The sequence below is a fragment of the Corapipo altera genome, unplaced genomic scaffold (genome assembly GCF_003945725.1).
Source record: "Corapipo altera isolate COAL_440 unplaced genomic scaffold, ASM394572v1 89, whole genome shotgun sequence".
NCBI lineage: Eukaryota > Metazoa > Chordata > Aves > Passeriformes > Pipridae > Corapipo > Corapipo altera.
This window is the reverse complement of record NW_020884968.1, coordinates 831,039-844,496: the sequence shown is the minus strand read 5'-3', so window position 1 is coordinate 844,496 and position 13,458 is coordinate 831,039. Positions and strand designations below refer to the sequence as shown.

The following is a 13,458-nucleotide window of genomic DNA, read 5'->3' as shown; positions in this document are numbered from 1 at the left end:
GCAGCTCTGCAAGTGAACTTTATAACCCTGAATTTTATTACAAGATTTTGTCTACTGCTTCCTTCTTCAAGCCATGATTAGAATCACAGAATCATTTAGGTTGGAAAAGACCTCTAAGCTCAACAAGGCTAATCATAAATCTAACACTGCTAAGTCCACCACTAAACTGTTTCACAAAGGGCCACATTTACACATCTTTTAAATACCTCTGGGGATGGTAACTCAACCACTTCCTGGACAGCCTGTTCCAATGTTTGGCATTGCAAGAGGGAAGTTTGTTGTATTTTTATCTTCTTGGGAAACCAAGAAGTTCTGTGGAATGCACCGAATGAATTCTCCAAGCTCAGAAGAGATGCAGAGTTTTCAAAATGGGAGATATTTTGAAGATTTTATTTTATCCATACTTTTTCCTATGACAATAAATCAAACATATTTTAATCTATGTAAACTGATTCGTATGGCAATAATCCAAATTATTTTAATAATTCTTGTTTACTGTCACATCTGCTCAGACTTTACATTATCCATTATAGCTTATTAAAAAATTTCAAAAATCCTACAATGGTGTTTCAGTAATCACAGTAAAACAAATTATAGGTGTTATTCTACCATGCCATCGGATCTGCCAAAGCTACAGTTTCCATTAACCACAGGAAATCAACATCATGATTTTTTTCCTCCTCTCATCATTCTTCAGTTCTCTGTTCTGTTAGTTCCCTAGTTCAGCACCCTTACAGCTAATGCCTAGACTTTACCCCAGTTTGAACTTATTAGTTTTTTACTTCCAGGTCTTGATTCTTGCTATCCGTTTCAATACCAGATGAAAGAGTTCTTCAAATTTAATGAAGCCACCTCTTTGTTGTCTTTTGGATACATTACTCAGTTTCTAAAAAAAAAAAAATAAAAAAAATCCCTTAACATCTACATCTCTTTCTTACCCTTAAGTGTTTTTAAGTTGCCCTCCCTGCATGATGCTCTTTATTATTAATAATAATGTTGAAAATTGAGTAAATGTAACTTTAAAGAAGCTAAAGAATCCTGTGCCAAATAAGATTAAGCACTTTGCACATACAAAACTAGCTATGATCCCTGCTCCAAACAGATCAAAGAGCAGACATATGACTGCAGACAGTAGGTAAAAGCACTGAAGGATACTAGACAGCTGTCTAGCTAACTGACCCAGAAGCCAACACTCTACCAGCTTTCAAGCCAACAGTACCATGTGTAGAAAGTAACATTCCTAAATCTGTCTCACTGTGACTCAGAGGTAAAAATGAAACATCTTACTCAAAAGGTGTCTGCAGCTCCGTTGCTCATATTCTCACAGATTGCAGTAGATATTTTGTAGAGAATTCACAGTTTACCATAAGTATGAAGAGATTGAGTCTTTTTAGAGCAGGAAGAGGTTAATTGCAAATAAATTAGTATCTCTCCAGAAAAAGAAAGTTTCATTTTGTCTCTCCTGAGGGATTGTGCCAGCAAATAGAAGGAGAGGACTGTTCGATAAAATAAGATTCTGCTATCATACAAAAGAAAAGTACAATTTAGACTACTCAGCAAGTTGTTAGTTTTGCATCAAGAAGGACAAGAATATTTAATATCCCTATTAGTCAGTAATGGCTATTTTGCTAGTAACATTTCCAAAGGAAGCCCTAAAACTCAAGATAAATATGGGTTATTTTGTCTCATCCCCTTCACTGTTACTGATTTTCAAATATTGATTATCGTCTAAGATTTGCCTAATTTTTGCTGTGAATGGTAGCTATCTGGTATGGTGATGGTTTGGGCAAGAGGATAAAAAAAGTGGATATGTAAGAATGAATGCAGCAAAAAGCTAAGATAAAGGAGGTTAGAAGTCTTTTTAATTATTTTATTGTATTCATGACAAAACAGAAAATTGCTACCTTTCACAAAATACCTTTTTGGCCAGAAAAGTTTTTCAACTTCCTAACCAACATTCCCTGACTTGTAAAATGCTTCACTTTCCAGAAAAGGAAATTACAAGAAGAAATGCCAGAACACTAAAAATAATCTCTTATTTTATTTACTACTTCTAGTGCTTTATTCTATTTAAACTTAAGAGAAGGACAAGGAAGAAGAGCGTAAAAAGGCAATTAGCTTTCAAGCAAGGGGAAAAAATTTTAAAATATGACATTCAATTATAAAAATATTGGGTTTGCTGTAGCAAAAGGAAAATCAAACCACGCAAGCCCTCAGGTCTGGAATGCTGATCCTGCAGTGACCAAAATGCTCCCAGGGAAAGGACAACAGAAACAACCTACACTGCACACTGTGGATTGTGCAATACAGAGGAAAAATTGTGCAAAGACGAAAAAGTGCTTCCTGACCCTTGCAGCAATCAGCTTACTCCTTGAAGCATGAGATTTGATTACTTTCATCTCAGCAGGCACAACCATGAATATCACTGTATACCTCCTAATGTCCAGCACGTTCTATTTGATGAAGGGATAACAAGGTAAGAACTTCTAGATCACTTCAATTGCAACCTGGGTGATAACTGCAATGAGAAATCTATAGCAAAAGCACACACAAACAGCATTATAATACATTTGCATTTCCATCTCCTCTTTTGAGGAAAAATAATCCTGTAAATTAGCTTAAGTCTAACAAATCCCATGGCCATTAAATTCCCCATGACAGAGAAGCAAAAAACAAACAAACAAACAAAAAACCAGTGAAGATGTTTTTCTGATAGAAGCTTCAGGACAATCCATATATAAGTATCTGACATGTAGCATATACCCCTGTGGTCTGTCAGAAAGCTTAAGCGCAGATTTGTGCAAAAGCCCCTGAACACCCCCATCAAAACAATCAAATATGAATACTGTCAGTTGAACATCTGTGTCCTGCTCAAAAACACACTGAAAAATACTTGAAGTCTGACATGCCTTAACTACAGAATAACTTAAGGCATGCAATCATATTGGTTTATAACATCTTTAGACTACCGCTCTGTTGGTAGCACTGTCTCTCCTCAGTACACACAGCACTAATTTATCATTCCCCTATCAGATACAAGCCTTGACACAGCATCAACACTAAACAATTTCAGTTGAACCTGTACAGAAAGAATGCAACAAGTCTGGGAAGTTGCACCCATTCTGCATAAAGGAGGTAACATGGTCAAGTACCTTTTCCCACCAGGGATAAGAGTTTTATGGGGTTTTGAGGGTAGAAAGTGTCATGTGCTGAACAGAGGTACAGAGAACTGGGCACTGTAGGCACAGATCAGAGAGCATTAGGGCTACTTATGCAAAACTGTGAGCTCAGATTCTTACTTATGATGTTAAGTAGGTATTCCTTCTCCCCTAAGCATACATGTCATTTACTAAAACTTGAATAAGAGGGAAAGTGGAGGTTACCTTAGCTTTCATAGCTACTAAGGAGGACATATGGATGGTCTGACCTTTTCTCCTCTTTGTAAACTTGTCAGTGTACCAGGGATGAGGAGTGTCAAAATGCCTTACCCCAGAGGGCAAGGAGGATTGACCACTGATTAACAGTGTTCCTGTTTGATGTCAGCTCCAAGACACAGAGGACAAGAAAGAAAGTCCTCTTGTTAACAAAGGATGTTACTACTGCATAAAATCAGAATTACCATAATGTTTGCTAAAGTGAGTGGCTGGGCAAGTACTCATTAAAGACATTCTGTTCAATGCCTTTTTAACAGCATCAGTAGCACAAGATTAAAAGATTTATAGTTAAATATCCCACTCTATCCTGATTCAGAGAGTTTATTGAAGTGTCTTATGGACATGTTTCATTCTAACTTCCATGTTACTAAAACACTACACCAACCTTCCTCTTAAGTTTTAGCTCCTCTACTCTGCAAGTCCACCTCTGTAAAGCAGTTACCATATGCTCAAATCACAGCTTCCATTCGAGCTTTCTTTACTTACAAGATCTAAACATACACTTAAATATTTTGCTGAAGAAGAGATGAATTTCCAAGTCATGAACATTTTGGAACCAAAGTCAAAGAACTAAGTCCACTACCTGGATTTGGGGAAATACAAGAGTAGAAGAGCTGGCATGCCTTTAACACTGTCTTTTGAGTCCTTGCTGGGATGAATGTGTGTTTGAAAGGACCAAAAAGAAATGGTAAAATGCCTTCTTGTTGCCCAAAGGTATTTAATACAGCGTAGCAAGGGGAATATAATCAGCATTAAAGTGCTCTTCATAAATAATGGACAATCTAGCTGCTTTTATCTACTCTGCACTTTAAGAAAGTTTCTATTGTTGAATATTTCATGAGCAAAAGGTCATTTATTGTGGCTACAATTCAGAAACTGTTAGAAAAAAATTTCTATGTTGCAACACAATAATAGTGAGTTTTGAGTATCTGAAGAAACATGGGCAGGCAAACTACATATTTTGAAACTACCACCTACAAACTAACAGGAACATCTTTGCCCTGAACTGTAACTACTGATTTTTAAGATGCCCAATCCTATTCAGCAACACAGCACCTAATCTCAAGTGAAGAACAAACTGGAATGTACGCTTTCCTGAGATGTCAGTTCTAGTCTGCATTTCTTAACAAAATATACTGCTGATCACAGGTCATTAAAGATGTGCATCTGTGAAGCCATTTTCAAGAAATCTGTTCTCTGCACATTATTTAAAGGTTTGTTTCAGTACAGCGTTTTAAAATTCCAATTAGAGTTCCACATAAACAAAACCATTAAGGAAACACACCCACGAACAGGTGAATTGTCAAGATGAGTTAGAAGCAACCTTAGCTCTGTCCCCTGTGAATATAAGGCTATGAGGCAATCTTATTGCCACATCCAGAGACAGATGCTCTGTGGGTGTAGATCAGCACGACTTTAAAGAAGTCAGTCTTGCTACACCTGGTTTCTATCAACAGAAGCACCAGTGCACATCTCCTTAACCTTTTGTAACATCACACACCCATGAATGACCACCATGGGAGCCTGCTGCACACCAGCACACGGAGCATGCCAGTGACTTGCAGCCTCAATATCATCAAAACGAGTGGCTTCAGAACATTAACAGCTAACATCCCTAAGCCAGGGCTTTCCTTGGGGAACTTTTCAGTTTTCTTTCTAACCCCACACTTCCAAATCATAGAACTACTCTAAAACAAACAAACAAACCAACCCCCACAAAAAAACCAAAAACCACACACACAGAGACACAAAATGCCCAAAACCAACAAACAACCAAAAAACAATCCAATTATTTTAGTCACAGTCCTCACTTTTAAAAAACAGATAAGGAAAAAGTTAAAACATGAAAGGAGCTATCAGCAGAAGTTAGAAGGAATCAGGACATACAGTACCATAAATGGCAAATCACCTACATACAGCCCTCTGCACACAGATAACAAACCTGTCTGTGGCAAAAGAGGTTTATTTATTGAGTGACTTCTTATGACACAGCAAGGAAGAGCCTGAGACACCACCTCTAGATCAATCATCTTTCTTAGCAACAAAGTACAGTGTAAGTCCCATGGAGTGACGGGACATACATTAAAACACTATGTACAAAGCTGTACTTTGGATTTCAGATATTTTTCTGTGCATTTGTAAAAATAAAATTGATCTTTAGCACTTATTTCAAATAGGCTTACAGCTTTGTTGAGATGATATGTCCCTCCTACATTTACCAGCAGAAAAATCCAGACAGATCTGTCATGCGTGATTTGGCATTAGACACCTCAACTGCAGCAGTAAGGTTATTTTAAGGAGTCATGTCTGCTACAGTCTGAACCTTACACAACACATTACTATAACCATACATCTAAAACAGTTGCTAAACTTTTTATTTATAGATATAGTGAATGTGATCCTTAATGACTCTGGTTTACTTAGGAGGGTATTCAGCGGTAAACATCATCTCATTTATCTGGATCTGTCAGATATAAACTGTCAATTTGGAAGCTGCAAGAAATGCACAGGTTTTACCCTGGCCCATTGCACAAAGGCAGCTTTTTTCTTTGGTCAATAAATTCTCTCAAAACACTGCATTTAAAAGCTTCAAATGTATCAACCAAATCATACTTTTAAAACAGAACTTTTGATTCCTGTTGCAGGCATCAAGAACCACTGATACCTAACAGGATTTCTTGTTGCCTTTTACACTGCGCTTCTCTCATTACATTTCATGGACTCAGGTGTAAAGGTAAAAGAAAAAGATTAGTGAAAAAAATTTGAAAGGAACACGTCTCTGAGGAAAGCAAGGCATCTCAGTTGTGCCCCCTGCTTGTACAACAAGAAAATGAAGCTCATGGTAGTGTTTGCCAAAACAGATTGCAGCTGGAACAAAAACATTATTGATGGGTAGCTGAAGTTTATACATATCAATAGAGTTAAACACCAACACTCTAGACTAATGAAGATACAGACATGTTCTTCTGTTTGATAGTATCTAATAAATTGTCAAGGGACTGTAATTGAAGCCAAAGACAGCTTATTACTCTGTATTAAAATACAGTATTTCATATCACACTGTTAGAGTAAATGATACATCTATCATCTGGCATTTAGATAGAGCTTTAGATATCTAATAGAAAATGGGACGTGTCAGTTTAGATGAGCAATCCCACAAAAAATGACTACGATACTCATACAAAACCAACCTATGGAATAAGTTATGGCATGGAACAACCATGAAGTCTCCTATATCAAATCAACAGATGGGAAAAGAACTGACTTGTCCAAAAATGATGCAACTGTCCTGCTTAATACAGGAGAGAGTCAAAGAACAAGTGTCCATTTCCCCTACTCCACCCTCATCCTTGGTATGCCACAGAGTAGTAAGAGACAGAAAACAGACATAGCCATTCTGAATGCCAGTGTTCAACTAAGAAACACTTATCAGAAGAAAACTCTTGCATTGAAATAAACTTCAGGTATCATTCAACTCACTGCATGGCTCTTAGAGATCAAACAGGTCAACTTACGTAGCTCTCCTACTTTCAGTATTTCGCACAGCATCTTTGTCAGCTCAATGCTACTTCGGCCAAACGGGCACTCATGTTTGTCTTCTCGACTGCTGTTTTCCAGGACAATCTGAAGGTGGAATCAAAACAGAAAATAATCAGTTTGAAGAATCCATGAGTTGAAACACTATCCACCTCATCCAACATTTACAAGATACACCAGACAAAATTTAGGAAACTATACGTGGAGGCTCTGTTTTCATAAACCTTAGCCTTCCCTGCAGCTAAATAACCTATGTCATTTATGTTGTGGCTTCAAACTGAAAGAGAATAGGTTTCAATCAGATAGTAGGAAGAAATTCTTTACTGTGAGGGTAATAAGGCACTTGCACAGGTTGCCCAGAGAAGTTGTGGGTGCCCCACCTCTGGCAGTCCTCAAGACCAGGTTGGATGGGGCATTGAGTAACCTGGTCTAGGGACAGGTGTCCTTGCCCAAGGCAGTAAGGTTGGAACTAGGTGACCTTAAATGCCCCTTCCAAACCAAGCTATTCTACGATTCTATGTCTGAGGCAGTCAGCAACACATAAGCAGTGCTGGTCCAGGACCAACTGAGAAGCTTTGTCATTGCTATGCACTGTTGATGTTCTGCACCACCCCTGGCTTGGAGAAACTGAAGTAGAAGCCAAAGAAAAAGAAATAGTTTTATTTCAAATTTGCTGGTTAAAGGAAATTAGATAAAATTATTTATAGACACGAACACACCTAGAAGGATCTATAAAACCAAAGTGGGACAGAATTTGCATAGCTGGATTCAGTCTCCAAAGAAGGCTCAAGTGTTAAAAATCAAACTGAAGCTCACGAAGGAAGAAAATGTCCTCATTCTTCTCTCTGCTATGGAAGAAACTTGTGCTCATGGGAACTAGTACTCTTACATCAAGCCCCTGAATGCTGTAAAAACTACTCAAGAAGAGCCTTTGCATTCTCTGTTGAGTGACACTGTAAAATAAATGGGAGAAAATAACTCCTTGCACATTTTTATACGCATTAGTTTCTGCTGTATCCAATACAGTTGACCTAAAGTTTTCTCTGGCACTACAACTAAACAAGAGATTTCACTGCAGATAAAAACAAGTTATAAAAACTATATAGATTTCACTGAAGCAGTGAGCCTGAAAAAAGAGAATATAGAGGCAGGAAAAAACCAAAATGGTCAAAACAGATTTGCAGTAAGAATTGTCTTTGCAGAACAAACTTTCCCACTTCATAAAAAGAAAGAAATGTATCCTAAACAGCTGCTGCATAGCCTGGGGATGAGAATAGAAGAAGAAAATGAATTTCAAAGGTAAGAGATTTTGCCAAGTAACAGAGAACCTCAGAGGCTCTCTAAATTTCCTTCACAAATGGGTGTTTAGACACTGCTATCTGCTTTGCATTCCTCCTGTCTCCTTAGCTTCCATCTTCACAATTTTTGTTTGTTTGATGTTTTTTGTTGGTTGTGGCTTTGTTTGTGGTTTTCATTGTTTTAAATCTTCCAATATTTACAGCAAAGAAAGCTTTGCAAAAGCTTCAAGGCTGGAACTTCAACCAAAACCAGGAGGAGAGATAAAGGGGAGGACCAATGCTATGCCAGATGCCACTAAAACCTTTCCCTCCCTCCCCAGATATTAGTTTTGACTGTTTCATGTTCTCTTATGTGCAGAAACCTTCCCTGTGAAGCAGTTAAAAGTGGGAAAAGAACAAAAACCCAAAGGTAAGTAGGAAAGTTATGTGCTTCATACAGCATACCAAAGCCTCTTCACCAAGCTTCTATTTCAATCCTACTGTACACAAAGGGCAGCCTCTAGCTGATACTCTGCTCCCAGCCCATCTCCCAGGGATGTAAAAGAATGGTTGCTCTCTGTATTGTGAGAAAGCATGATCACTTGGTTTTGTTTTCCAGTGCTGGTGCTGTTTTTCTAAATTGCTTACACTTCCTACAAAAGATTAAAAAGTTATTAGAGATATGATATATACTTGACCACTACAAATTTTTACTGGCCCTTTTTAACAGGACAGCATCAGAATCATGTTCAAAAGTCTGCCAAGAGGACTTTTCCTCCTAAAAGTTTTGGTTTAAATTACATGTAATTGTTCCATGTCATCTCTGGGTAACAGCTGTACCAAATCAAAGAAAAACCCCTGCTATTTTTGTTTTACATTGCTGCAGCCACTGTTCAAGGAACATGTGAATATGACTTTGTATTCCGGATGAGTCATCCTGCTTCAGTCTCTTTCATGGAAGATAGTGCTGCATTTTTACACCCAAAAGCAGGAACAGTGATAGAATAGCACAAGCACAATGTAAAGCTGCGTCTCAACACCTCCCTGAGATCTCTTGTTCTTTTTATTACCCTGTTTTATCTCCCGCATAATAAAACATAAAATCTGCATATTGGAGCAGGGTGTTGCTTCGACACGGATTTAGATACAGCAGACAAACACTGGTAATAAAATCAATGGAGAGGCAAATTGAAAGGGCAAGGGGGAGGGAAAGGGAAGCACTTGGATCAGTATTCCTGCTCGCTTCTGGCAAATGCACTTTGTTGAGTTTCACATTAACCCAACATATTAACATTTCATGAGCACATAAATATTTAATGGTGACACCATCTATGCATATAATGTAAGGCAGAATTACAGCAATCAATAAGAATGCCAGAGAAATAGTTAAGGCACTGTGTATTGCTATACAGCAAATTAAATGGCAATTTGAGTAATCAATATGTAAAGCAGTCTTGAAATGATCCTCAGACATACACTCTGCAAGCAGCAATTTTTTTAACATTTGCTGTACAAAATAAGGCAGCGCTGCCATGTTACATTTCTTCAAGAAAGGAAGAATGCCCTTTACTGCATCTAAATATCTGTAGGCAAATTTGACAGATATGGATCTTCTGTATGAAATAGCAACAGTAAAAAGGGAAAGAAAAAAAAGAGGTTCTTATAAATACCCAAAGAGAAATAATTCCTAGTCTTGGCAACAGACTTACAACATTCATTATTATGTATTTGTAATACTCTTTTCGTGACTTCACGACTCATATCCTGTTCCAAAGTAAAATGCTATAAATACAGCTGATAAGGGCATGATTTTAATGTTATTTCCTTTATCACTCTGGTTGCAGAGGAGAAATAAGCAGTGAATGGACATGTTTACTTCATAAACTGGTGAAAACAATCTCAGGGAAAGAAATTTAACACACAGCTCAAGACTGAGAATACTTTTCTATGTCTATAAAGCACAATCCTGGTTTGATTCACATTTCTATCACAGAAGTTATTTTACCATGGAAAGGAAGGTAGCGAGGAAGTCGCAAGCCCACACAACCTTCATTCAAACGGAGGTCTATCATTAACGCTCACGAAGTGCTGCACCCTATTATCTTCCTCCTCCTCCCCACCACAAATCCACAACGAGTTGCAGATCCACCAGACATTTCAGAATGAGCAGGTACTGTGGTTAAATTTTGCTTGGGAAAAACAAACATTTAAAGGCAGAGACCATGGACAACGCAGGAGAAGTTTTGACACCACAGAATTAAAGAATCATTTAGGCTGGAAAAGACCTTTAAGATCATCAAGTCCAACCATTTACCCAGTACTGCTGAGTCTACCACTGAACCATGTCCCTAAGTGCCTCATCTACATGCCCTTTAAATACCATCAGGGATGGTGACTCAACCACTTCCCAGGGCAGCCTGTTTCAATCTCCCAATTCCAATCTCCCCTGGCACAACACGAGACTATTTTCCCTTGACCAATTGTTCGTTACCCGGGAGATAAGGCTGACTCCCATCTCACCATGACCTCCTTTCAAGAGTTGCAGAGAGCAATAAGGTCTCCCCTGACCCTCTCTTTCTCCAGGCTAAACAACTCCTGCTCCCTCAGCTGTTCCTCATCAGGCTCATGCTCTAGACCCTTCACCATCTTCATTGCCCTTCTCTGGACCCAGAGAACTTCAATAAAAACAGAACGAAAAGAAAAGAAGCGCTGACAGAGGGCAGCCAGGAAAAGTTTTAGTCAAACCATGACACAGTGTTATACATTTTCTTGAAATTTCTACATGTGAAACTCTGTAGCCTGTTAAGGCATGGGAATTTGACAGTATCTGTAGTAGAATACAGATCTGTGCAGTTTTTATTAAGTTACCAACATATAACTACATATATGTATGAAACTTAATCCAGCTGGCAGCCAGTCACAAGTGATGTTTCCCAGGGCTCAGTATTGTGGCTGGTCCCGTTTGACATCTTTATCACTGATTTGGATGAGAGGATCAAGTGCCCCCTCAATAAATTCAGACGACAGCACATTGGGCGGGAGTGTTGATCTGCTGGAGGGTAAGAAGGCTCTACAGCAGGATCTTGACAGATTGGATCGATGGGATGGGGACGACTGTATGAGGTTCCACAAGATACCTACCAAAGGCACGGCCATAAAATAAATTTTAAAAATTATTTTAAATGTAATTTAATTTAAATAAACAAATAAAACTTAAATAAAATAAATATATTAAATATAAATATGTGAAATAAGTAAATAAATAGATTTTAAGTTATTTTAAAATTTAAAATAAAATAAATTTAAGTATCACACCAAGATCACAGAGGAACAATGCAAATTCTCCAGGAGTAAAAAACACCCCAAACAAGACACCAAACCCCAAATCAAAAGATTTTCTAACTTTATGGCAGAGTTCCTTTATGATTTTCCATTAAATTATTCATTGAGTCTATCACTACCTCAGAAGCACAAAATAGACCCTCAGGGAGGCAGTGGACTAAACTAAGGATTTTCCACACTTGACTACCATGAGCTTAAAAATCTGCATCAGCTTCAGTAATGAAGCTTATATCTGCATCTAAGAGTTAATGACTGTCAAAAGGCAAACTTTTCAAGACAGGTATATTCAAAAGCTTCCTCATCAAAATCCAGGAGGCTAAAACCACCGGACAGAAATATTTCTCCTTGACTGGGAAGAAATATCGACTTAGCCAGTCCCTTAATCCTTCACATTAAAGATGAAGTTGGCTCAAAATATACTGCCCACAGCAACTCAGACGTAATTCTCAGATTCCTGAACCAAAATCAGAGCTTGGCAATGGAATAGAGATTCATTATGATTAGGAAGTAAATACAGAACTGAAAGGCAATATTCACTATAGTTGCATCAATACTTTTAATAAATCCCTGAGCAGACAATTCAATAAGTGTTGCTGCACTATTAAAAGGAAGTATTTCCAGAGACCAATTTTGTAGTACTATCTAAAATGATTCTGTTTTAATAGAGAACAAGTTTTCTAGCAGTCTGCTGTAGGTTAATATCAAGAGGTTCAGAGAACTAGTTAGTAAAGATCATAAAAAACTCAGACCCAAAATGAAAGGTCAAGCAGCATTTTAAAACCCAGAAATTGCAGAGATGCTCTTCCTTTTCTTGACACTGCTTTTCCTTTTCCTAAGCCTCCTTATCATACACGGTAGGCTTCACCATTCCCGTTTCATTTAGATGCTTTAAGTAACTCTAAGAAGCAAGTCCTTAGGATATGCTTCCTGAGAAGGCTAAGAGACTCTACTGCGGTCAGACTCAGTTTCCATTCATCCTTGTCAGCAATTTTGTTTTCTTCCTAAGGCAGCTTGTCATTTGCTTCAGCTTCAGCATCAGTCTTCTTCCAACATCCTTCATTTTGCATTGTCCTCACTGACCCCATATTTTCCATTTCCCAGGCTTCCTCTCTCCCTTATCTCAGTCTTCCTTCACATTTCAGAGTCATTATAGAAATTTCTCATGGCAAAACAAAATAAAGCATCAGCTATTTCTGCCTTCCTCTGGAAGGCACTAGAATTGCAATTTAAACCAAGATTTGAACGAAGATCCGAGACCTACTACAGATACTGAAAAAGAAGAAAGGGGGCACTGACACGAGAAACACAGATGCTAAGTCATGCCTTACCTGAGGGTCATCTAGTTACAGGACCATGTTAAGGATCAGATACTGTCTGATACATGCTTGGACGTGCACAACTACAAATAAGCACCTGGGGGCTAATCAGCTCATCACATGAGGAAGTGCCTTTTAACCTGCTGCTCCCAAGGAGAACTGCTATCAGACAGCACGGAGTCCACTACGGCAAAGCAGCCAGGAGACAGTGAAACTGTCATACAGGGCAGGAGGGACAAGAAAAGCATCTGATTATGTCATTAGATAAGAACATACAGGTAAAAAGGTGAATTCAAACTATCATGGTAACATTATAGCCAGTGTTTGACTCTGCAGCCATAAAACACTTCTAACAGAGACAGCTTAAAATTCCCAAAAGTTGGTTCTCTTCTGGAAAATTATGATGTGGTTTTAAAATAAATCTAGCGCCAAACTATCACAAGCTAAATTTGGACAGTTCCACAGATGCCCATCTAGCAATACATTTTGTTCCTCATACAAACACATGAACATGAAGCATGACTGTTTTGGGTTTTTTTTTATTTTCCATTA

At 38.1% G+C, this 13,458-nt stretch overlaps 1 protein-coding gene across 1 annotated transcript in view; it reads right to left on the bottom strand.

The window, feature by feature from the left end:
• Positions 1 to 13,458, bottom strand: part of ELMO1 (engulfment and cell motility 1) — a 316,776-nt gene that overhangs the window by 148,754 nt on the left and 154,564 nt on the right. Inside the window, exon 16 of the mRNA XM_027665022.1 lies at positions 6,950 to 7,058. Coding sequence (XP_027520823.1) covers positions 6,950 to 7,058 — 109 coding nt within the window. The remainder of the gene's footprint in view (positions 1 to 6,949; positions 7,059 to 13,458) is intronic.